The sequence below is a fragment of the Mycteria americana genome, chromosome 11, assembly GCF_035582795.1.
Source record: "Mycteria americana isolate JAX WOST 10 ecotype Jacksonville Zoo and Gardens chromosome 11, USCA_MyAme_1.0, whole genome shotgun sequence".
Lineage (NCBI taxonomy): Eukaryota > Metazoa > Chordata > Aves > Ciconiiformes > Ciconiidae > Mycteria > Mycteria americana.
Window position 1 is genome coordinate 24134273 of NC_134375.1, and position 24215 is coordinate 24158487.

Genomic DNA, 24215 nt, shown 5'->3' on the forward strand with positions numbered 1-24215 from the left:
ACTAATAAGAAAAAAATAAATACAAGCTATAGTTCAGTTTGTCATTATACTTTTGACATTCATATTTGACTGTATATTTCACCAACAAAGTAACGATAAAATTTTTTTTGCTGTTTTATTAAAATAATTGTTTATCAAATCACGCTAAAGTATTCATACTGTACCCCTCTAAGAAAAGAGGCTATATTTTTCCTGTTCTCACAGTAATGAATTGGTGGGATCGAGTAGAGCTGAGGGCACACATGTGCTTTTAGACTTTTTCAGAACAAAATTTTGAGAGCAGAAAGAACAAAGAGGACTACATATTTCATCCAAAGACTTTCTTTTATAGCTTATTAGAGTTTCAAAGGCAAGTTTCTCTTTACTGAACGTGTTTTGTTCTTAGCTTCTCATGGATAAAGACTTGGGGCAATTAGACTTTCAACCCTCCTTAATGAGACTGTTCAGAAGAAATGGATGAGGAAGTTGAGAAATTATGCTCAAACCATGCCTGATAAAGAAGCAGTGTCCCAAACCCAACAACAGACACGCTAAATGAACTTTCTGGTGGACAGTATTTTCCAATCAATGAAAGCACACATCATAAAAGATAATACTGCTTGAAAGGAGATGAGGAACTCAACTTAGGGGACAACATAATCAGTTTAGCAAAAGCACAATCAAGGCAAAAACTCTTTCCTACTCAAATGCAATAGGGGAATTTTCATATGCCCAACATGCTTCTAAATCAAAAGCCAAGAAATATAAGCACAAGAAAATAACACCTTTTCAGTCTCACCCAAACTGAAAATTTCTTTAATGTCTTTTAGTTCAAAGCAAACATCATTTTTGTGCTAACTCTAGTTTTGAAACAAATTCCTTAGTGAGTAGGATTGCTCTATTTATAAATAATAAAACTACTAAATATCATCAGGCTTAGAATTAGTTCCCTCAAGAAGCAAATTCACATCACAAAAACCTGGTTTGAGAACCAATGTAAAAGGCTGCAATTAAAAAAGTATTTGAGCAATTTCCAGAAGTATTCAGCATTGGACTAACTGTTCTCAGGAATCCTATCATTAATTACAACAAGGTGCCAAAAAAAAAAAAGTCAAATACAACAGTTTGAAAACCCTCATTCATTTATTCTAGCTAATGGAAAAATTTTAATCTCTGATCAGATTGCTTGCCATGTTACAACAAAGGTTCTTAATTAACACCACTTTGTTACACACACACTGAGGTCTTCCTTAACATCAACTCTACTGGTAGATTCAGAATTGTTAAAAAAAATAGTGTGATCTGTACAAATCATTCCCAAAGCATGTGAAAACTTCTTCAATCTGGCCCAAGAAAAAGAGTCTAACCCATGGGTCACTTTTGGGGAAAAATGACTATTTCCAAGTCATTAAAGAATATGATGGTGCATGTAAAGGAATATTTTGCAATTTTAGGAGCTATAAAATAAAATTTCAATAAAATCAAAAGAAAAACAAAGCTCAGATTAAATTAATATTTACAAACATGAAGATATTAACGGAGCTCTGCTTATATGTTTGCCTTTACGCTTTTGTTTTGATAACAGAGATGATATAGAACCACACACAGGCTGTGGTCTCAACTGATCCCTTATCTGTATCTGCCTGGCCTGTGGAAGCAACTTGGTGAGCAGGTTGGTATTTCTCCAAGTCTCACAGTAGTTCACTTTCAGAATTGTGCAGAATTTCTCAGGTTATTCAGATGACTATTTTCAGAGTACTCGGGTGAAGTCAGATAAACAATTAAAACCCCGTGTTTCTATGTGGATCTTATGAAGCTGAAAAGTAAACTGTATCATATTTCTAAAATAAAGTATTTGGCTATTGCAACATAAAACAATGGTTCCCAAACTTTCTGAATCAACAGACCACTGCCGATTTTCAAAATTTCTTACCTAAACTACCACTATTCAGCAAACCCTCAACAGACAACTCTTTTTATTAAGATTCTACGGATCCGTCTTGTAGTTACTATGAAAATATAAGTTGATAAGAACAAGATAACTAACCTTCCAGTGACATTTATTGCTTCTTTCCATCTGTTTAACATTTACCTGTTTTTAACTTTGCAATAAGTAGTCACAAACAGCCTGTCTGAATGGAAGCGTCCAGGGAACTGTTATTAATGGCTAAGAAAGTCGTTTACCTCGGGGGGGAAAAAGCAGCAGTTCTACTAATCTGTGACAGCTTTTCCCCTTCCCCTCTTTGCCAGATTCTGACTTGTAAAAAGTTGAAACAAATCCTGAATGCACTCAAAATTTATTGACGGAAAATAAACTTGGAGGAAACGACAGCAATTAAAAGTCTCATCATCTTCTTGTTCCATTACTTTGTTTTGTAAATTCCAACAGTTAAACAAAGAAGAACGCTGCCTTTTCCAGCAGCCCTTTCCGCATTCCAAAGAGCTGCCGGATCAGAAATGTTCTCACTCTTCCTTAATTATATGGCTGCGTAACAAATCCACTTGAAAGTCTTTCTGTGGCAAATAAGATCCTTTTTAGGGCAAAGGCCTATGAAGTAGCTCTCTGACAAAACCTCAAACAAAACTGCGGGTTTACAGGCTCTTGATAAAAATTACAAGGGCAATGATTCATTGTACAGATATTTTTAATGGTTTCATGAGAGCAAAATAGGAATGCCCATAAATAGCCTCAAGAGAAAGAGAGTTATTCCAATTATTTTAGTTAATTACAATGTGTAATTCAATAGCAAAGTGGTCTACGCAAATAGGTATTTTGCTACTTATTCACTTAAGAGTTCAGTAATGGTTATGGTTTAAATCTTCAACGGGGTAAAGACCGATCAAGCAATGAGAACGTCCACATTAGCAAAAGACTGCTTCCATGTTACTACAGAAAACTTGATTTTAGTCCTTTAAGAATTCAATTAACCCTCCCTGCTAGTTTAAGTTACCCTGGACAGAGAACGTATAACTACACCTGACCCTTGCCGTGACACGAGGCTGTTCTAATCCAGGAAGCAGCACGCTCACAGCAGCCTTATCTTGGTCTTGGGCTATTAAATGAACCTTTCTGACAGAACTTAGGAAGACTTCACTTGCAGATAAGGAGAATGCAGGAATCAGTGGTTTTCAGCCTGAGGGGTCCATGGACGACTTTCAATGTGTCTGCAGAAGCCAGCTACAAAATCCAGCCAATTATGAGTAGTCTTCACTTGGCTTACATGGGAACATTCACTCTCACTGATTTTTTTTTTTTTTTTTTTTTTTTGGAAGATTCCAGAAAGGTAGAAAAATCACTGAATCAGTGGACCTACCATGATTGCTTGGGTTTTTTAAAAAGTGTATAGGTGTTCAAAATATCTAGCTAACTACTTTTATTTAGTAGTATATTGTACAAGAAAAGTTATATGCATAGAAGCCAAGTCTGCAGCATGAGACATTTTTTCCCCATATCATAATATAGGTATTTTAAGCTGTTGCCTACTCTGAGACTCATTAGAAAGTTCAATTTCTGTAGCTGAGAAATTAGCCAAGACCAAAGTATATCTTAAAACCGTAAGAATTAGAATTAAAATAATTTTGACGTGAGCTGGCTGAATTTAGTTTCTCTACTGTACTGTTTACATACAAAGGGTTGTTCTGGCTGTGAATTCTGTGCACGCAACACTGCTCACAGGAAACAAACTCTTTAATGGTGTATCCTATTCTGGACTTAAAGTTCTGATACTTAATGAACTTGATACATCTCAACCAATTTTTTTTTTTCCCCCCAAATAAAACTTTCTGCCAACCCCAAATTTATAACCAAAAATAAGACTATCATAATCGCTACAAACAACACTACCGGATTCTACCTTCTAACATAGGAAAGTCACTGAATATACTTGCTATTAATCGCAGACATTAGAGCAAAACCGAAATGGAACATGCTCAGCATCTCAAACGCTCCTTTTTAAACTGCTTTGCTGAACTGATATCCACTGGAAAATATCAAACTCAATTTAGTTTTGCTGTTTGGAAACATATACAATACATGCAATTTTTGCAAGTCCTTCTGTCATAAAATTAGGAAAGTGTAAATAATTACAGGAAAAAAAGCTCTTTTATGGGTCTCCTAAATTTCATTATGGTTTCCTGTCTTTCTGAACCATGAAGAACTGTGACATTCTTTTTACTTGTGATGCCAACATAAGCATCATTTCACAGATATTATCAAATGTCTAATTGTACATACAGCATAAAATTAACTTTCAGTATGCTAAATGTAACAACTAATTAATACCCCACAAAATTTTTCAGCTCATGAATATGTAAATATTAGCTTGCTAATCAAGTTTTAAGTACATTCCTTCAGTGCAAAGAGCAGTAAAAAAAATTAATTTTATAGCTATGAAGCTCAAAGCTAAGGCTCAACAATCATCTAAATACAGTTACAACAGGAAATTCACATTTTGAGTGTGTTAACCAGAAAAGAGATTTTAGACATTCTTTTTAACCCATGAGGTGCAAACTAACAGAAGCATTTCTGACAGTGATGGAAACTATACAAGTAAAATTTGGCAACGCTTAAAATATGTCAGTGATGGATCCCTCCCTCCCCACAGCTATTAGCCCTAACTTAAGTGTATGCTGAAAGTATTTCTCAACTCTACTTAAAGTTATAACATGTAAATTCCTAGAACAGTGTTGGTGAGTGCAGAAACTAGCTTTAAGCACAAATTATTTCTATGCTAACACTCAGAAGTATGCTTTTATATCACATCACCCAAAGGAATCATTACTGATATTTCAATACAACTCTTCCGTACTACCATGATTAAAACATTCGAATTTCAGCACTTTACTTCAATACGTATTTGATAAAAAACAGGTAGACATAAAGAGATATATACAGATTATGCATCTAAAGTTACAAAAATAAATTTGTTTACCTTTTAGAAGAGCTACTTTAGCAATAGGTTCATTTAGATCTTGGTCATCCATTTGGGCATCTAAAAAAAAAAAACCCCACACCTTTCAGAAAGCAGGTAAACTGCAGACAGTTTTCATATACGCATTCTTTAAGCAAAGAGAAGCTTTTACGTCTTCTCACTTTACAACAGTTAATTATGAAGTTGCAAAATAGACAGTACTGCTCTAAGCTTGTATCTGGCTCCGCATAATACACACGTTCTCCACTCTTTTAGAAAATGAATTAAATCACTTAATCATGAGCAAACTAATTAGATGTTACAGAAACCTCAGTTAAATGCTTACCTGTAGTGTCGTCGCTGCTTTTTTCCTTGCTTGGACTAAGAGTGTCCGACAAATCAGATTCTTTGACTCTTGCTTGATTCTCTGTAAGAGAGAAGGGAAGTCAACTACAATCAGTAAATGCTTTGTTCAGTCTCTTTCTATTGCTAAATGCCGACAGAAAACAACATAGTTGAAGAAACACTTAAAAACCTGGTAGTTGCTTATTTATTTCTAAGTCGGGGCTAAAATGGATTCAGCATCACTAAATTCATTAATCTAGTCTAGCATCTAATGCTGTCTCATGCACAGCTTGAACTTTTTTTAAAGCTGTATTCTTGCCAGTTGGAACTCTCTGCAAAAGCTGATTCAATCAGGGAACAAATAAGAAAAGAAAACTAGAACAATGCAGATACTGTAACAAGTCAGAAAGAAACTGCTGTTAAGAACAAAACCACGCTTTGGTATTTTGGACAAATAAAATAATAGCAATGACTCTTGTATATACTGTACTGTTAAAAAAGTGTGGTATGAACCAGTAAAGAATCACAGCAATATAAATTAATACACTAATTTCTAGAAAGAATTTTCAGTTCAAATTGTATTAAGAGAAGGCAGTCTATGTCCTTTCCACCAAAAACCACCTTCATGAAAAATATCTGTTCATACACAACTCACCACGTTATTACATGCAGCATAGTGAAGCCACACAGTTGGGGTTTCTTTGCCTTTTTTTACCAGTTCTAGATTTTTAATGGAGACCAGATATTTTCAAAAGGTGAGGGGACTAACTTAGTGCATCCTTTTCCCACACAGAAGTATCCCTGACTCAGAGTCTAAATACTTTATGAGGCGGTCATCTTTTAAAATTTTTTTTTATTTTTTTAAATAACCATTCCACTTTAGTTCTGATGGGTCCATCATTAAACAACGGCACACCATCTCTGGTGTGGACAAATCTAGTAAGTTTGTCCACAAGGAACCATGTCACCAATATGCAGGTGAGGTGAGACATAATGAAGCCTTTCTTGGCCGACTATGCAGAGCCTCGGTTAGACAGCATTGCTGCCCACCCACAGATTAATAGAGGTTTCCTCTGAGTCTCAAGTTTCAGGTAGAGACATATATATAAAAATGCATCATTACAACATCCCCAGTATCCAGACTTTACTTCTACCATACATGCAGAAAAGCATGGTGAACACAAATAATTTCTTCACATATAGATACCGCAGAGGCAACAAAAAAGTACCAGGACACAGGAAGAAAGATGCACAGATAAATAAATCAAATAAGTTATACCAATAGGGTTAGTATATGAAAATATGTAAATAACAAAGGAGTAATGAGAACGCTTGTGTGCATTGTTTTTTCAAATAACAAGAGAACACACAGAACCAAACACCCCCAAAATGAAAGAAGTTAAGTGGAAACTGAAGACAACCTTGCACTTACACTGGGAAATTAGCAAGATGACAAAACACAGAGAGGTTAATAGGGAAAAAAAAGTTTTCTTCATCTAACATGAAAAGTTTTCTGTTTCTCTGTACCAGAATAACATCCACTTGCACATGAAACAGGAGGCAAGTACAAAGTAGCTAATCAAGAGCAAGGCTCTTCCTATCTGAATGTAACTGAAATCACTGGAGAGGGAGAAGGGCACAGCAGCCGCATACTTAAGGTGCATTAGGGGTTCGGACCTGGCAGCTATTCCAAACATATCTCATATGACTTCAGCAGACTTCAAAGCTCATAATGACTGGAGTTGTTAAAAACTTGAGGTTTGGGGGTGGTTCTTTGCTAAAACAAAAAGGGTACTTCCCTATTTTTAGGAATAAGGCTTTTAACTAGTATCTAAAGATGTTACAATACAAAGCATTTTACATGTATCATATAGAATCAAGCTCACAAGATTGCCATTAAAACTGTAATAATTACTAAACCAAGTAATACATTCTTTTTAAAGTATTAAGAAAAGTATATCCTAAAAGCCTCACCCATGTCGTTTATATTAGTGGCCAATCCAGAAGTCCTAAGCTGAGCAATATCTGTATCCAACTAACTTTACCATATCTGGTCATAGATGGAAACATGGCTTTCTTGCTCTGTGCGGAACGGGAGGAACAGCGCAAGTTCCAACCGCTGAATTAATTTTCTCTCCCCCCACCTCCCTCCCATACTCCCCTCCCACCCACCCTCGGGTACACCAGCTTTTTCCTCCCTCCTCTTCTCCTCCCCCTGAAACAAGGAACAAGATTAGGCACCAGAGGAAAGATGCATCAGTTTCTACATCTGAAACAGCAGAAATCAAAAGGAGAAATGGTTTAGAAAGCTGCTTCCTGTTCTGGAACCAGAGTCATAAGCACAAAACTCTTTCCTGTACTATATTATTTCACAGCAGTTGTCCCTATTTCCCATAATAAAACTGAGCCGAATAAATATAGCCAAAATGATGAAGTATATTAAAATGTGTTGACACCACACTTACTTGATGAGTTAGAACATATTAACGAACACTAAAAATAGCTCACCGCTTTGCAAGATAACTGGCATGCAAGTGTTACGTTACAGTTATTGTATGCATTCTTCTGCCAAATATGGCATGTTGTCTATAGCTTACTCATGTACAGAAACAAATTAAAGGTGCAATTTCATACGTTAAGGTAAGAGAAGATAAATGGAAAAGTCTCTAAAATACCAGAACTTTTAACAAGCTAACATTTATTCAATAACATAACACTTTGCAGAAGGGCAGAGGGTAAAAAAAATGAGTTAGTATGTCTAGACATTAATAAAAAGCTACAAAAGTGGAGTCAGCCTACAAGTCCAATCTTACATTATTAGACACATAGGAAATACCGATCAACACACTTTCTAGCATTCCTGATTTTGGCACTGCAAGAGAAAGATGACTGTTCCTTGACAACATAATTTTTTTCTAATTAAATCCTTGTATTTCACTTGTTTTATACAGAAGAGAAAAGAGTTGGAGATGCACATTTATATTTTACTTGGAAAAGGCATGTTTAGGAGGTTAACAGTTATTTTAAAGTTATGAGGGTGTAAATTAGAAAAAAGTCAAATTAAAATACACTTTTAAAACTTAAAATGAGACCAGACATTCTTTCTAGTTAGTTCTGAAACAAAAGCAAAAACCTGTTTGAAATTTATGCAGGCATTAGAGATTTAAGTCAATTTACAATTTTTTTTTTTTTTTTTTTTTTAATGCACATTCAGGTAAGAACTCACTCAAAACTGCGACTAGCATTTCATGCACTCAATCTTCAAAAATTGTTTCCTTTAAATCTTTTTACCCTACAATAGTATTTGGAGCAGAGTTCAGTAAACAATATACCTCCCCTTCATTGATTTTTTTTTTTCTTAAGTGAGTATTCAACAAAACTCAAACTACTAGTTTAAGACAGAACATGCACTGAAGTGACATAAAAGACATGCTTCAAAAATGGTTAAATAATCCAGAAGTCTAACCTTTCAAAAGCTTTGTTTCTTCCACTTTGGTTAGATGTCCTTCATCTATGATCTTGTCTGCCAAACAAAATAAGTGTTACTTTCCAAGCTCAAATTAAGCAAGCTTTTCCCTGCACACATCTACGTAGACTACATTCCATGACCAAATTAAAAGCTGATAATATTACTTCCTACTCGGGCTTGAACAAAAACTTTCTCCTGGCATGGAATAATGAAACAGAGCACACAAGCCTACCGGAACTTTGTGAGAAAGTGCATAATTATTTCTTCTACAATTTATTAGCCTACATTATTAATGTTTCAGTTCACTAATGAGAAGTTAGGAAAATTAATTTTTATGAACTTTTTAAAAATCTAACTGGGAGCAATAAATAATTAATTCATTTCTCAAGTTATAGTTATCAAAAAAGGAATTCTAAGACTGGTTGCCTGAAATAGATATCCACCAGACACAGAAGAAATCTAGAAATATGCCACAGTAAAACAGCAATCGAGAAGCCACCCCCACATCACAACTGCTTTAACAGTGCCTGTGAGAGGTACACAGAAATAGCCTTTCTTTGCTTAAAACTTTCAGAGACCTGCACAAACTTCCAGAAGGTTGTGCATGCATCATGTTCAGGTTCACAAAAACTGAGTTTACATATAGCATCGACAGGGATGTCTATTCATGTATGTCGGGTGCATAAAAACCTAAAACACGGAATTTAAGACTAGATTGCTAAATTCATCCTAACTCCAGCTAGGACAGGAAGGCAAACAGTAGCACCAAGGGAAGAACAGGTTTGGATTAATCAAAGACTAAAAGAACTATTGAACCATTAATTAATTAATTTCTTTTTCGGAGGAGATTTCATTATTTCAAATTCCTTAACAACCGGCTAGCAATGCCAACGTGCAAAATTATCGAGGGTCACATATCTTACAGATCACATAATCAATTTCTATACAGTAGGTCTTGCAATTTAGACAATGTTGAAAGCTGTTAACACCCACTGAAACACCAGGCTTGGAGCTGCCTCTGCCTCTGCTCGGCGCTCTCCCTGCCAGACCCCTGACCATCAGGCAGGGAACCCAGTTTGCTGGTTACCCCACGCGCTGTTAACAGGGAGCTGAGACACAGAGAAGACTGGATGAACAGCGCATACAGGAGAGTTCAGATTAAGGAAGCTGGATGACAGTCATTCTTTTCAAATTTTTAATAAAAAAAAAAAAATAGCGAGCTTTAGTCAGCATTTCCAGCTTCAAGTAGCTCTGAAGATTAAGAAGTCTCTGTACTTCTCCACTGGCATGTTGCTATAATCATGACAATCTAAAGACAGAGGCAGGACATTTGCATGGAGATACCTTTTTCAGCCCTAGAGAGTGGACAAGCTTTCAGACAAAAACCCCTGAGGTCTGAAGAAGGGTTTGCACGGCCAAAAGTTTGTCCTGTCCCCCTCCCTCCCCCACAGCCAGACAAACCAGTCTTAGAGAGATATTCCCTCCATCTACTGTCACCTATTGTCCTGCATTCCTGTAACATTTTACAAATACTGCTTCAGAAATACACTGAACAGCACTCTGGATTTTCAGGATTGCCTTCAGGTCTCAAGCAACTGTAGGAGATCGCTCATCATCCAAGTTCAGAACAGTCTCGAGCTCGTCAGAGCGGGAAGAGTCCCCGTGCCCAGCCTGAGGAAGGCACCGCAGAGGGAATGGGGTTACTGCAGCCACAAGTGAAGAGTTACTGAGCGGTAGCACGAGCCCTCTCCCATTTAAAAACAAAACCAAAGCTAAACAAAAGTCTTCATATGTGATTATTCCAGCACTCAACCGAGGCTGGAAGAGGGGTAGGGAAGAAGGCAGCAAGAAAACAGCTGAGGAATTCCACCCATAAGTCTGAAAAAAGTAGCTGAATGCAAAACCCATACACTCAAAGCAGCTATCAACTGCTTCATCTGAAGGGGTAACCCCTCACCTATGCTGGACTGTTCGCTTAAAATAGGCTTCTAGAATCAGTTTACGGAAGAAAACTTAGCATTATGAATTGATGGATCTTGGAGTTTTCACAACTCAGTAACAGTTAAAACCAGAATAATTATAGTACAAAACGAAGAAACTAGTCATCTTGATCCAGATGTTTTTCCAAACTGAAACCTTTGCAGCAGCTCTTTACACTTAAGAATTCTCAATTCCTATGACTAAAAAAATCTGCAGACTTAATTTTTTTTTTTTCTTTTCGATGCTGGCTTACTGTTTTCTAATGTCCAGTATGAATTTCAACATTTGTACAAAAATTTTCTTCTTGACACTATTTCTTCAGCAAAGAACCTGAGCAGTAACACACAAGTCCCCTTGCCCAGCGCGACTCGAAGCTGGTACAGCCAGTACTTCTCACATGACGGCTGACATCTCTCCTAACTTACAAGACAAGTAAGCATTCTCTGCGTTTTAAGAATGCTAGCATTAGTGTATTTCAAAGCCAACAAAAAGTAGTTTATTTCAGCATGCCTGTGCATATTTAGCTAATAAACAGAAAATGGGATGTTGATGTCATTGAGCTATACACTCTTATTCTGCACTGTTACCACCCTAGTCACTACAAGTGGCAGAATCCAGACAACAATCAGAAAGCAAAAGCAGACGTACCTATAGCTTTAAAACTTCCCTTTTTCAGATCTCTGCATCTTTTCATTTTACTATTTCAGAAAACTTCATAAACTTGATAATTTTTTTTTTAAATCAATCCACATTTTACTTGATTCAAAGATGTGCATTTTTGGCTACCAAAATATAAATTAGGGTGAGGATCCCAGCTTTAAGTTCTGGCACAAATAATTATCATCTTTCATGCTATCCAGTCACTATTTAACAGACAGCAAAGAGTTACTGATACATATCATAAATAATAATAATTTTTACTGAAACAATCTGTTTTGAAGTTAAGCTTTCAGTTCATCTTTGAGATAGTCTATGTTTCTTTTTGCTGATGAATGCAGTTCAGAGGCAGTTTTCCTTTAGGTTTTTAAGCATTTCCTATCTTTTCAATTTAAGAACTCCCTTTTAGATTTAGGTTGCCTATCACTATGTGTAATATAATAGTTATGGTCTGTTAACGTTACAATGATTACTTAAGTAACATGCCCCCAATACATTTATGTTTTTTTATCAAATTAGTCTTTGAAGTTTTGAAGACCAATGAAAGGAAACCTGGCCCTCAACACACAAATTTCAAACCACCTGAAAAAAGTGATACGAAGCAGCTTTAACTTTACTTGCCACTTGCAGGTCATAAAGTCATGGGAAAGTTGAAAATAGCCATTCGATCTATCCAAAAACTACTCCATTTTAGATAGATAAATTAAAAAAAAAACCACCTTAGTAAAAAAAGCCAAAAATTGACTTGCATTTAAAATCATAAACGCAAAAAAAATCACAAAATGAGGAACAAAAAATAAGGACACAAGTAAAGAAGAGGTAGATTGGAGTGAAAGATAGGAAGCTAGCAGGGCACCAAATCTCTCTTTTGTCTGTACATCGTCACCATTTTTGGTAACAACTCATATCGTGTACTAATCAAAAAGAAGCACCATGACTTTAGCTGTTGATGTCACTGGTTTTCACCAGTGGTTACTAAAAAAAAAAGTTACGAAATGAGCAACAAGTGAACTGGATGCAATGATCAGAAAGCAACAGACTTCCCAGATCATTCAGAGCAAGATTTCATAACATTCTACAGATGTTGTAGATCAGGACAGGTTACTGGATGATATCATCACTGTATTCTGCTTAAATAAACAAAAAATATCTTTAAAACCCTAGAGAAGCCAGATTTTACAAACAATGCTACCCAAGTTAAGCAGTTGCAATGCAGTTTGAATAAGGTTTTAGTGTCCTGTTGTTTCTCCCTCACCAAAAAAATTCTGTGCCCACTGTACCAGCACAAGTCAGAACTTTCTCTTCTAGACAAACTGCATGGTTGTCTCAATTCTCCTTTCTTTTTAGATTTCTCTTATGGTTTGCAGATCCTATAGTTTTAATTCCTCTGCTTCTATTACAAAACAGCAAACCCTACATAACAACTTCAATGAGTGACTCCTATTTCTGGGATTTTTATCATATTATTATTTTTTAAATAATAAACCTGCTCCTTTCCCAATACCTAAACCTCTGGGCAAAAAAAAGCATAGCATCATAGGATGAACTACGCATTTATCAATATTGCCAATCTTTATGATATTGTTCTACACTTAAGTATTTGCTGCGTGTCTTAAAACTCCAGTTTCTGGCAATCTCTGAAACTATAATTTTTCTCCCCACTAGTTCCCAGCCCTCACTGCTGCAGGGAGCAAAGAGCAGGAGGAGGACTGAAGGGTAGCACTTACATACAAAATGAAAATAATAGATCCCGCAGTTAGCAGTTTTTTAACCTCATGATTTTGTGGGGCCTGACTAAACATATTTGAATTTGGGAAAGGCAAACTTTCAGTCCAGAAATAACTACATGAGCTGCTGACTTGGAATCTTTTTTGTTCTTGATTAGATAGTAAAAACTTATACTGTCGCAAAAAATGCAGAATACTGAACCCTTTGAACTCGTATTCATTCTTTCAAATATAAGGCAATCGAGGCCTTACAGTGCCTTTAATCTAGCTTTCAATCTCTCAAGAGACATAAGTAAATTGATCTTTATTTTACTCTCTTATTACTACTTCAGTTGCATGTTAGAATCTTTTACTAGATCCTGAGGATTGCTTTCACTTCTCAGTAGTGACAAGACTGGTCACATTTAATTTGTAGAGGTGATACTAATACAAGTTTTGCTAAAATAGGTTAAGCTAACATCCAAACAATGAAAACAGGCAACCAATTTGCATTTGAACATCACTCAATGTGCTCTTCATTTTCACTCTAGACAAAAAATATTTTTACTCAAACATTTAATTTTAGTTCATTTTTTGGTACTGAATAAACAGGATTCCTACAAGATCTTTGCAAAATTTAAAATTATTTTAAACTTCAGCCTGACAGAAGACAGCTACCAGTCATTCACTTTTGAACGTAAACATTTTTCAAATAAATAAAGTTTAAATTTTCTTAGACAAACATTAGCAGTATCCTGTCATTCAGTTTATAGCACTGCAACCCATATCACAAGGAGTAAAGTCAAACAAGTTTGTTACACTTGCTTCTTGAAATTTAAAAGGGAAAAGAAGAGTCCAACGGGCATAATGTCAGAAAAAAGATACTGTCTTATTTCTGCTCACAAATACTTCTCTCTGGTCAACTTTAGGTACATAATTTCTGTAAACTCTTAAGTAAAAAAATAATTCTTTATGCTGCAAAAGAGTTTTCGCTGAAGTTTAACAGCACTTTTCTCTCTTCATCCTAATGATATTTTTCTCTCAGTGGACAAAAAATATTAACATCTTAAGTTTTTCTTTAATTACAGATATGCAGACTGTGCTGTTTTATTACTCATTTTCAAAAGCCATTGGCTTTGAAAAACATGTTTCTCATTCCAGAATAACACATCTTTCTAAAGATTGGTATTGCATATTTATGTTCAATTTTTCTTAAAAGAATCTCTTAGTTTTCCACATAAAAATTAAGGTATTGTTTTCCTTTTTGTTTTCTTTGTAACAACTAACTTGAAGAATGTGTAAGACCTTTCATTATCAGACAAATTATAGATGTGTGAAATGAAGAAAAGGCATCATTACCTTATCTCTGTCCTACCGCTGCTTGTGATGTTTGCTTAAACTGGCAGTGTTATGCTTTCAACTTCTTAATTCACAACAGGTGAAAAATTACACTCAGTTTTAAGCATCATGTGGCAACATTACCACCCTTTTATTGGTCAGAGGACAATAATGGATTAAATGCTAAGAAGAGACAACGTGGATCATCGCTTTGCAAGAGCAAAGATACCCTCTTACTACTACAGGCATCTGCTCAATATCACAATGCCACAATTCTATGCCTAGAAAATTTCTGCTACTACAGAAATATTAAATAGTAGTGACAAATTCTGGTTTTCATCCACTTTTACTGGGTTTTCTGTCATTTTTAAAGCAAATGTGATGAACACTCTTGTACTCACTCTGACATTCTATGAACTGATGAATAAAAGTGCAGTCCCCTCCACTCTTTGAAAGAAAGTGCTCTAGTAAAGAAAGAAACACTTAAGTTTACATCTTCTTATCATTTTCAATTGATGCAACAAAAAATTTGAAAGGTATATTAACAATATTTTTAATTGTGTATTTACAGTGAACTTTTGCAATCTGAGTTAATATGCAAGCAGACAAGACATGTCATTGAAATGATGTCTGAGTGATATTAGAAAATAGATTACTCTTTTGAACTGATCAGAAGAAAGAAGTACTTTAACTGCATTTTCAAAGGGTACTTTTAAATACTAAAACCTAATAGCAGTTCTTAAGCATAATAAAGAGCCCCTTACCTCAATAGAAGCTATTTAAAAAAAAACCAACTTTATTTAACAAAATTTAGTAAGAACCAATTTATTACAAGTCCAAACATTCTGCATTTGGCATTTGCAGTACTGCTCTTTCAGGTTAGGTGGTGACAAATGACCTCCACTAAATTTCCACTGACCTTCATATTTTTGGCAAAAAGATTAATGCACATAAGTGATTATTTAAATCACATTACATTTAGAATACATAAGATGATACGCTACTGAAACATGCAACTCCATAGCAGTGATGCCTCTAGTTCCTCCCATTTGTTGATTCATAATCAGACATGGATAATTGCAAATACCAAATCCAAGCATTGAAGAAATAAGAAACACGTATTTAACCTATATTCTTCAGCACTTTTTATTAGCTTTAGAAGGGCATTTAATTAAGTTTTTCTTTAGTCATCATGTTTATTCTTCATATCTAATACGCTCTTGAAATGAAAAACATTTATTTTAAAAGTGTTGCTGAATATCTCCCTTTACTTTTTAAACAAAGTTTCACTGCAGAGAAACAACAATTTTTGAAAGGACGGTTCTACAGTAGAGATCCTAAAAATGGGCTCAATTCCCAGGTTTACCCAAGTCCTTCTATGTGACTTTGTTCAGCTCCCGACTCCATCAGAATCTTGCACCTCTTCAAGTAAAAAGGTGCTAACACTTCCTTCCTCAAGAACCTCAAAAATCCTTTGACCTCAAGAATCTAGCAATCTGAAAAGGCTCCTTTCTAGTACACAAACTGGCAAAATGTGGTACATTCTAACAAAATTGTTCAGTCATTAGCTTCTGATATCAGAAGCTTAGCTGTTAAGATCCAATATGTAATACTAAGCTTTACTCTATTTCAAAGTTACTGTAAAAAGTAAACTTTTTTCTAACCCACAAGGTCAGGGCTTTTAAAAGACAGCACCATGGCTGTAACATTTATTTTTCCATACTTAAACTTTTTTTTTTAGCCATTTTACAGTGATTGTATACAAATTTCTCCTATCTTTCTTTATATAATATATGGCTCACAAAACTTAAATATGAAAGCCAGGTGTGGTGCAACTCACTGAGAAACATACCACTTATCGAAATAACTCAGTTCTACACAACCTTTATCAGTGGCTTGATATATAAACAAGTTACCATCTTCCGCACCAGAATTTCCATATACTCAATAAGAGAAAATTAATGCTTAACCATCATCATCTTAATATACTTTGTTATAAAAAGCCTCTAGAGAGGCTATAACGTGAGTTCTTAGTTCCACTACTCAGACTACAGCTCTTTTAATGTTATGGACATCCACAGAAAAAAAAGTAATGTAAAATCCTTATTCTTGCAATGGCTAGGTAGTATGCCTATAAACACACCTTGAGGACTTGACCTGAAGTTTTGAGAGACAGAGAGACAAAAGGACTCTTAAAGCACATACTGATTTTACATGGTTTTACTGTTTTCCTCTGATGGGGTCAGGAGGAAGGTATGTATACCTTTTGTATACAAATAGAGGAAACATTCTTTTATTCCCTTACAGGCTATTTAGCACAAAAAAAAAAAAAAAAAAAAAATTCTGACTTCTGCCTTCAACTGTGAAGTCTTTTCCTTATGCAAAATATCTACAAACTCTTTTGCTACCAAAGCTGTTGATTCTACATTATAAACCCTAAATTCTTAGCTCTTCTAAAATAATGCAAGACTACTCAGCAAAAAAACCCAGTAACTGCCTCCCACTGCTTTCAAATCCAAAATCTGGCAGAGAAAATTACTGCCATCTGCCATTATACAAGGGCTAGATAAAGGACAGGAAGATACAGAAAGGCACAGACTGTCACGAAGAGAACACAGGCCAGCAAGCTGTAAAACACCAGAGAAATGTGGATGGACCAGGTATAGCAGAGATGCAGAAGAATGTGGTACAACAGACAGAATAATGGAAAACTATGCTAAAATACAGAACAATAACATAGCATGGTAGATGCATGACAGAAAAAGGGGATAGACTGTATAAAGACACAGAAAGACAACTTGAATGAGCAGTTATATGTTGTCTATATTCATAAAGAAAAAGAAATTGGCAGACAGCTTCCTAAAACTCCCAGGTTTAAGCACAAGTTCTACTGTTACTCCTAGGATGGAGGAATCTGTATTTTCATGTATCCATCCAGATGACACTTTGACTCTTATGCAAGTCAAAAATAAGTCAAAAAGGGATTGCTTCAACTTTGACAAAACAGTGAATATCAGTGATACAATGATATTTATTATAATCACATTATAATGAATTCAATTTTGAAATGGTATTTCAGACAATTTTTAAACTCAGACTGATAAGAGGTAGCATTATATGAAAAACAAGACATTCCTACCAACAATTTTAAAACAAACAAAAAAGTGTTTGTTAAAAAAATCATATTTAATGTGATGTTATCAATTATTTCTCTATAAAACAATATGTATTTGCACTCGAAGCTTGAAAGCTTTTATTAAATGTTTCAGTTTAGCTCTAGGCTACTTTTGTTCACAGTATTGCATGTTTTTCTAATAACCTCCAACAACCTAACTTTCAAAGTCTTTTTTGGTTTACATGATTAGAATGAAGAATCAAAATCCCTATATAGTACCTCAGTTTTGCGTTGTAAAGAAGTTAACTATTTTCTGGGGTGGAAGATTTAAAAAAATTAAAAGCAAATTTATTTCTTAACCATTCTATCAAGCATTAAGAGTATTACCAACCTAAAATTATGTGTCAGCAAGATGGATCAATCTATCTAAAAATAAAGTACAGCAGTCCAGAGAACTGGGAACAGACATTAAGTCTCCTGCTTGCTAATCTCAGCGTGCATCATAGCCAAGTGCCTAAAATGCTAAGACATTAAGGGATAACTAGTACTTCGATTAAGGGGATGTTTTTGTACAGTTCCTGTCAGTGTCTAACAGATCTCTCCTCCTGCTCCAAATAAGAAACAGACATGAGGTTATGCCTTATTTTGCTACTAGTCTCCCTAGTTAAGAAGCTTTTCATTTATAATACAAAAAAAAGGTAAAAAGCTAAGAATTAGAGCATAAAGAGTTTTAAAATTTTGTTTCAAAAAGGCATACAGTAATCCTTAAACACTGTGAATATTAGTTAAAACCACGAGCTCTCTATACAAGTGCCCCATCCTTCCAACTAATACTAGTACCATTCCTCAGAGCTTTCGCTATCCAGCAAGATCCAGCAAATGCTAAAGAAAGCTACATCCAGGAAAAATTTAAAATTAACATAAGAGGACAAATATATCTTAGCCAATGGAACAATTTAGTGAATTTAGAATCATAACTGCAATAATCTTTGCTATATGTGATGTTGGGCATATTCTTATCAGACAATTTTATTCAAAAAACTTCAAGCGTATGTTAAGACGTATTAGTTAAAATACTTAGCTTTAACTAATTGGTCTTTAAAAAAACCCATCAGTTTGTTCCATCTGTATTCACTCCTGTTTTACATAAATACACTCCTGAGTCTTAACAGAGTTTGTTTTTCCTATTTATATATTTCATATACTCACATTTTTGACACATTATAGTTAGGAAAAAGAAAAAAAAAAGTTTTGCTGACTTGACTTACCATGCCTAATTTACAGGAAAAAATGTGTGCGTGTGTTGCAAGAGAAAATAAAATTAAGAGGAAAAAAGTCAATGAGTTTTCCACTTTCTTGTGTCACAAGCGTGACATCATTCAGTACTCTCCTACTGATTCCAGTGAGAGCCCATCAAAAACAAGCAAAAAAAAAAAAGACGACTTCCAACTTGGCTCATTACATTTTACAGAACTTTCTAAAAACACATAGACTGAAAGTCTAAGCAAAAAAAATGCTGGTCAGAGGAGTGGACAAATTCAATTTCTTTTTTTAAGAGAATATTATTCAAAGTAAAACTTTAGAGAACCTTTTGAACTTGTTCAACTTCAAACATCAACCATAAGACAAAAGGTAGCCTTAAGATACACTACCTTTCTCTGTGCTCCCATTAATTTTAGGTATGAAGTCGTCAACTTGTATGCCTAGGATTAAGAAAGGATATTATTTCTGGAACCAAGCAAAATGTTTTGGGTTTTGTTTCTTTATAAATACAGCATTGTGAAATGCATCTGGCTTTTCATACTACTTCCTCCTTCTAAGTATCTAATCTAATCAAACAAAACAGGCAAAATTAAATGTGTTTTCCTGCACTACAGATCATGTTCCTGTTTGTTCAAACGTGTAAGAGGTTACTATCATCCAAAGAATTACTGTCTATTACATACATACGTATTTAAAAAATCCTTTTATATATGTATACAAAAGCCTTCAAAACCTTGGAGCTGAGGGGGCACAAACAGAGTTCCAAACTGAGCAATGACCCAGAAGGCTGAACGCTCACAACAGCAGTGCCCTCTATTGGCATTCTGTTGTGGCCACACGGCTTCCAACGCTAACAAGTGATAACCAAGAAGAATGCACTACTGGGATAACTGTAAAACATTATTCTTTTGCCAGGCCCCTAGACTCCAAGATTATTATAATAAAATTGAACAGAAAACCTGGAAACCATCTTGAAACAAGAAACTGATCACACCTACCTAAGCTGTTGTGTTCTTTAAGAGTTTTCTCTTGAAGATGTTCTAACCGTACTGTAAACAGAAGTCCAAGAAAAAGATATTTCACAGATTAAAAGAAAAACAAATAATCAAAGTTTCTTCCCCACTAGTGACTAACCTTGTAAAGCAGTTAGCCGCTCATTGGTGAAGTCATTATCAGCCTGCAGAGCTTCTATTTTTGCTTGAAGCTCTTGCTCTCTCTCTTCCATTTCATCTATTTTATGCTGCAATTCTTTTTTCTCAGCCAGTCCTTTCTGTTGGATTTCTTCTTGTCTTCCTTCTGCTACCTGCTCAAAAAAGATGTAAAAAAAATCCCAAACAAATCAAAATTAACATATAAAGGAATAGGTTTCCTTGATTTTTGTATAACTAAATGTACGTAACTAACTTTCTTTGCTAGTCAGATAAAGAAAATGGAAACAATGAAAAATTTTTCTACTGTTATTTTTCTATAAATTTCACTTCAAGCACAATAACAGAGAGAAAGAATCTCAAAATTATCTTAACTAACTTTTTGTCTGAGGAACCTAAATTTTACAGGAGCAATACCAGGGCCCAAGAACTAAGAAACACCCAGAGCCTCCCAGCATCTCAAATCAATCAAAACCCAAGAGTCGTCCTGAACTGACTGTACATTGCACAGACCAACTTGACTGAAAGCCACACCTCTTTCCTTGCTGGACTTCACGATAATAAGTTTCAAAGACTCTCCTCCCTCAAAGCTAGGTACTAAGTTTCAATTTTGATCCTTCTGTGTGTACTCATCATCAGTGATTAACTCATAATTGGGAAGCCAATTGCCTTAAGACCAGCAATTTAACATTTTAGTCTGCAAAGAAAAATCTTCTGAGGTGCTGAAATAGGACTCGAAGAACCTAAGTTCAAATTCCAGTATTTACCCAAGACAAATGCAACAACTGTCTCAGGTGTACAGAGAGAACACTACTACCTTCCTCCTCCACATCTTCTACTTACGGAGATTGGAGACTCTTTGGGAACAGGCTTTATGATACTGTGATTATTTTGTTCTCCACCATAAAGGACCTTTAAATATTAATATACTTAGATGTTTGGTTTAATAACAAACCTGATAGCATGCTCCCTCCCCCTGGAAGCTGAGTCATACTATTACTATGTGGCAGGCTAGCTACATTTGTACCTGCACAAAGAGGCAACATGAAATGCAGATTTATTTCCAATTCTAGTTTTCATTCCCATTAACTGTAAAATGTTTAGGTTGAAAGTTATTTGTCTATATAAAAGCAGCTGAATATAAAGTTTTATACCATATGTAATTTTCTATTATAATATATTGCAGCTCCAAAAATACGGTAACTTTCAAAGTGAACAAAAAGGGAACCTTTTTAGCAATTTAACTGATGACACTTTCAGGTACATTATATGTAAACAAAAAAAAAGTGAAAGATGATGTGCATCTTTCTTTCATTTACCTGTTTAAAAAGTTTCTTAACCTTTATTTGGTTGCTGCATTAGAAATTAAATTGTATTTATTTTTTCCATGCATTATAGTATCACCGTAAGACAGATGAAGTTCTGTCATTACCTTTAGTTTGTCAGAAAGATCTTTAATTTCATTTACAGCTCCATTGTACTTATTAGCTAATTCTCGTAATTCTTCCTGAGTCCTCTCATTCATTTCTTTCAGGTGAGTACATTCATCTTCTGTATTACTTAAACTCCGCTGTAAGACAGAATTATTATGCAATAAATAAAAAAAGAGAGACTAATAATCTACCAAACACTGAAGTTGATCTGTTTTTTCCAAACAGTATATGTAACTAATCATATTTAACTGCTTTGTTCCTAATCATTAAGGCTAAACAGACCAAGTCCTGGCAAAAACGCTATCTATACAAACCTTTGTAATGTTCTACTTCAAGAACAGATTACGTGAAAATATATTAGCTTCACGCATGTGTAAAAAAACCCCAAACCAAAAAACCCACAGTAGGTTATACAATTAATTGTGACTGATAGGAATGAAGAACTGAAACATGTGATCCATCTCCCCCATTCTCTTCTGGTTTATGATAAACTGTGAAAGTTCTATAATATTTTGTGATTCAATGTAATCAGCAGATTTCATTGAAGCAAAAAAAGATTTAACACATTATATAAGCCAAATGGCTCCCAGGAATTGTTCTTTTTCTGAACTCCATAATGTGGAAAGACATCTAAACTAAGATCCCCTCAAGAGGAGAGCTGGGTCCTCAGGAGGCAAGGAATGCTCCAGAAGTTTGCATCAGCTGGTGATAGAAGCACAACTAAATGGTGTCCAGAGTTTCCTCCTCATAGCTCAAGATTTGTTTCTTCATTCACACAATTTTTTTTTTTTTTTTAATAACAAACTCTGACTTAGTTCTTCACCACCAAAACAGACCAAACCACCTTTAAACAGAAGTGTATTCGAAACTACATTATATAATAATTATTAAAGGACAACTTTCAACCAGGAGCCAATAATTCTTCTGTGTGGAGATAAAAGTATGTGACAGGAAGCACTCAAGCAAATCTCCTACTAAAGTTAAATGAATGTTTCTCCCCAAGAGTCAAACTAAAGAGCAAAGAGTATAATAAATAAGTCAGAAGATTCTTCTCTTAGTATAGGACCGGAAAGGAGAAGAAAGCTAGAAGTAAACATAAAACTCCAACCATTAACAAACCTGTCCAGAACTATTACAATATAAAAAGGGGTACTTAACTGAAATCTTATAAGGTTATTTATTACAGTGCTATATGCATCTCATTCTCTAAAAAGCATGAAGAGGGTAGACACTCTGAGCACTTAAAATTCTTACGATATTTCTTGAGATATTACAGGGGCAGAAATCTTATTTGAAGAAATTGTCCAATACTTTGTAATCTTAAAAGCTCATTCTTAAGTGTAATTTGTACGAGTGGTTAAGCTTACATTTGCATAAATTGTACAGTTTAAACAAGGTCTAACAGCATTTTTTCTAATGCATGTATGTCATTTTCCCCTCACTTATTTCCCACACATACTAACTTCTGTAAGATAGCTTCATGAATTTTGAAATCTGGCAGAAAAAGAAGGAGGATTTTAAAGAACAGTTTCCCATTAACTGTTTAACAACCTAAGTATTGAGAAATAAACACTACTACTGAATATACTGCAAGGGCCAGTGATCTCAACAGCAGCAGTTAGAACTATTGCAGCATTTCCAGAAGACTAGGCATGAAACTTCAATACCTCCACTTCAGACAGTTTTCTGACCACTTCAATTTTCTCCTGAAGGACCCGCCTCAGGGACTCTTTGGCTGTTGTCTCATAGTTGTGTTTGTCTTCTTGTAATGCTATAAGCTCTTTTCGTATACTGTCTTCTGTTTGATTCTGTATGTATAAGATAATTCAGATACAAAGAGAGAATATAAATTAGTATTTTGCTGATTAAACATACTAGATTGTGATAAGACCTGTTCTATTCCAAAATGTTTAGCAAGTAGATGGGAAAATGTTATGGACAAATCAATGATCAAAGATTCTTTACATGACTGGGTGTAAACCAGTTATTTTTTTAAGTGTGCATATGGCAGCACACATTCAATGATCAGCTTTGATTACAGGAAAACTATGGGGTTTTTTTGGACACTGCTAAGACAATGTCAAGCCTAGGAGACCTACAATTTGACAAACCAGAAACCTATGAGGTCCCATCTGAAAGATGTCAAATAGGACCTGGAAAAAGGTTCTTATAATGTAGGTAGTTGAAAGGAATTAAAAATAAAATAAAAATAAAAATTTAAGGCAGGCATAGGTGGCCTAAACAACAATCAAGGCAGGGCAAACTTGTTACTCTGTCTCTAACAGAGCACATTGATAATGCCTTTTTTTCAAATCCCTATTTGGAAAGAAACATCTATAGGAAATGGGCAGAATGGTTGCTTCTCACCAATGACAGAAATTCCTTTTCTGCATTTCACTATGCACATGTTTACGTGCATATACAAAAGAAATCAGTTCGGGCTAAAAAAATGCTGAAAAATAGCCATTTATCTAGATTTAAAGTGATTCCATGAAATACAGAACAGATCTACAGTTTTCATGTTATTCAGATTATCAAAATTGCACAGGCTCATTTTGGAAAGTTTATGTTCCAACTGCCTTCCTCCAACTAGCTAATTTCAAAACACTTCAAAAGAGCTATCTTTGAGCATTCCCAGCATTCAACTTTAAGTGAGCTACTTACCTTTGAACATGCCTGTAACTGATTTCCCATAACCTCTAACCTTGATAGCAGCCTGTCTTCATCTATTAAAGCCTAACAGAAAAGAAGTATCAACTTAGTATTAATGTGCTTTACGTAGTTCCAGCAGAGTTCTGCTTTAAAGACTTAAATTTTGTTGGAGTACTTACTACTGATAGTTATTTCAAACGGGTACATAATCACTAAATTT

At 35.0% G+C, this 24215-nt stretch overlaps 1 protein-coding gene across 33 annotated transcripts in view; it reads right to left on the reverse strand.

Annotated features, from left to right (window-relative positions):
• The window catches only part of SLMAP (sarcolemma associated protein), a 91634-nt gene that overhangs the window by 19345 nt on the left and 48074 nt on the right, over positions 1–24215 (reverse strand). For 7 of the 33 annotated variants that reach the window (XM_075514261.1, XM_075514263.1, XM_075514265.1 and 4 more), the window contains exons 7-16: positions 24008–24079; positions 23011–23151; positions 21343–21480; positions 19897–20065; positions 19761–19811; positions 19152–19202; positions 14786–14848; positions 8701–8757; positions 5236–5316; positions 4911–4970 (exon numbers count right to left, since the gene is read on the reverse strand). In XM_075514261.1, coding sequence (XP_075370376.1) covers positions 4911–4970; positions 5236–5316; positions 8701–8757; positions 14786–14848; positions 19152–19202; positions 19761–19811; positions 19897–20065; positions 21343–21480; positions 23011–23151; positions 24008–24079 — 883 coding nt within the window. Of the gene's footprint in view, positions 1–4910; positions 4971–5235; positions 5317–7208; positions 7365–8700; positions 8758–14785; positions 14849–19151; positions 19203–19760; positions 19812–19896; positions 20066–21342; positions 21481–23010; positions 23152–24007; positions 24080–24215 lie in introns of those variants that run through there. The other 26 variants (XM_075514270.1, XM_075514247.1, XM_075514248.1 and 23 more) reach the window with 9 other exon arrangements.